Source organism: Vicia villosa, unplaced genomic scaffold (genome assembly GCF_029867415.1).
Source record: "Vicia villosa cultivar HV-30 ecotype Madison, WI unplaced genomic scaffold, Vvil1.0 ctg.004267F_1_1, whole genome shotgun sequence".
NCBI classification, from domain to species: Eukaryota; Viridiplantae; Streptophyta; class Magnoliopsida; order Fabales; family Fabaceae; genus Vicia; species Vicia villosa.
Genome location: NW_026706401.1, coordinates 147,571 through 149,558, shown reverse-complemented (window position 1 = coordinate 149,558; position 1,988 = coordinate 147,571). Strand labels below are relative to the sequence as shown.

At 31.9% G+C, this 1,988-nt stretch overlaps 1 protein-coding gene across 1 annotated transcript; it reads left to right on the top strand.

The window, feature by feature from the left end:
- Positions 1–301: 301 nt before the first annotated feature.
- Positions 302–1,169, top strand: LOC131641919 (uncharacterized). The gene is given in 4 exon segments (XM_058912216.1): positions 302–381; positions 493–616; positions 699–833; positions 972–1,169. Coding segments are annotated over 3 exon segments (396 nt in total). The 5' UTR covers positions 302–381; positions 493–553.
- Positions 1,170–1,988: the final 819 nt, after the last annotated feature.

Sequence of the window (1,988 nt, the reverse complement as noted above, 5' to 3'; positions counted from 1 at the left end):
AAGGAGTCTTCAGGAAGAAAGTTGGGAACGAGGATTATCAGAGGCAAAGGGAGGTTATTGATTTTGTGAAGAAAACTCCAGCTTGGAACCGTTCCGGCGGTCGAGATCATGTGTTTGTTCTCACTGGTGTGTTCTATGTGCTTGCAATTTGCAACCTTGTTTGTTGTTATTAAGAGTGTTTAAGGTGTTGAGTTTATGCATTGCTGGAATAAGGGTTTTTAGGTTAATGCTTTGTATTCTTATTGATTGATTTGTGTTGGAAACAATGAGAGATTAGGGTATTGCATGTATAGAAATAAAACAGTCATGGGATAAAATAGAATCTAAGGGTCAAACTAGCGATGGCCTTGAATTTCTGAGCAAAACATTCAACTTTTGTCAGTAAGCCATTTTTTCCAAGAGTAGTGTCTCTATTTCTGCATTACATGATTGTGAATTGTAATAATATCTATATTATTTCAAGTGTGTTGATTTAGTTTAAACTGCTTGAAGGAAATTAAAGAGCACTGGAGATTTATTCGGTTGGTTGGAGTCTGCATATAGTTATTTGGCTATGGTTAACTACCCTTACCCTTCTGAGTTTATGAAGCCTTTGCCTGGACACCCTATCAAGGAGGTAAGACTGATTTCATCATAATTTGCTTGTCTGACTTTTATGATGCTACTGATAAATTGACTTAACTAGTGGATGTTTCTAGGAATATGGTTGATCTCATAGCTAAATTAAAGGAATTAAATTTAAGTTGGAGAATGTCTACTACAATTATACTGGAGAAGCTAAGTGTTTTGAACTGGATGATGATCCTCATGGCCTGAGTGGTTGGGACTTTCAGGTTTACAATAGTTAACTGTTGTTTTTTCATTAGTTGCCTGGATAAGTATTCATTCTCAATAGCATAAAATGCCTTGACCTATATGTTCTTGTACTAATCTTTGCTTCATTCCATCTTTTCATGTTCATGATGATGTAGGCATGTACTGAAATGGTTATGCCAATGTCTTTTAGCAAGGAGTCCAGCATGTATCCACCATATGAATATAATTACTCTTCTTTCGAAGAGGATTGCTTCAAGAAATTCGGAGTGAAGCCAAGGCCACGTTGGATTAGTACAGAATTTGGAGGGCATGTAAGAGAATTTTTACTCTTGAACCTTACAACTCAATTATAACTAGAATCATTTTTACAAAATCAATTCATGCATAATCAATTGTTTTCACCATAGAATCAAACACTAGTGTGTCATATTATGTTAGGAATGTTATGAACTAAATTGTCTAGTGGAACATTCATTCAAGGACAAAACTAAGTATTGAAAATAATATTCAAATACAGATGTATGATTTTATAATTTTGGTACATTCAAAGACTATTTGAAAATATTGTAAATCTATGATCAAAATATTGTTATAAATTATAATACTAATTTTAATATTAAAACTAAAATTGCATATACGAAAAATGCTACTATTATTATTATTATTATTATTATTATTATTATTATTATTATTATTATTATTATTATTATTATTATTGACCAAGTATATTAAAGTGCTTTTGTTGTATAATGTGGATATAAATCTTCAGGACAATGTATGGTGAATTGTTCCGATACTTAGCTTATCTATTTCTTATACTTTTGTGGAGCACTGTTTGAAAACTTAATTTATTCGCTCTGTCTTAGGATGGCTGGACACCATTACATCTTGCAGTTCAAACTCAGAGAAATGATGTAGTAAAGCTTCTGGTGATTAAAGGCGCTGATAAGACATTAAAAAACAAGGTAATTGTGTGGTTGATTATACAAAATTGTGGATAGTCAGCATTCTTTTTTACTTGTTTACACATTTTATCACATTTGTTTCCAGGACCAAGAATCTTAAAGTTTATTCATCCAAAAGAAATAATCTTATAGTTTATGGTTAGTTTTGGTTCAAGATTCAATGACAGGCCTTCATGTTTTTATTCATAATTTGACAACCATGTTCGG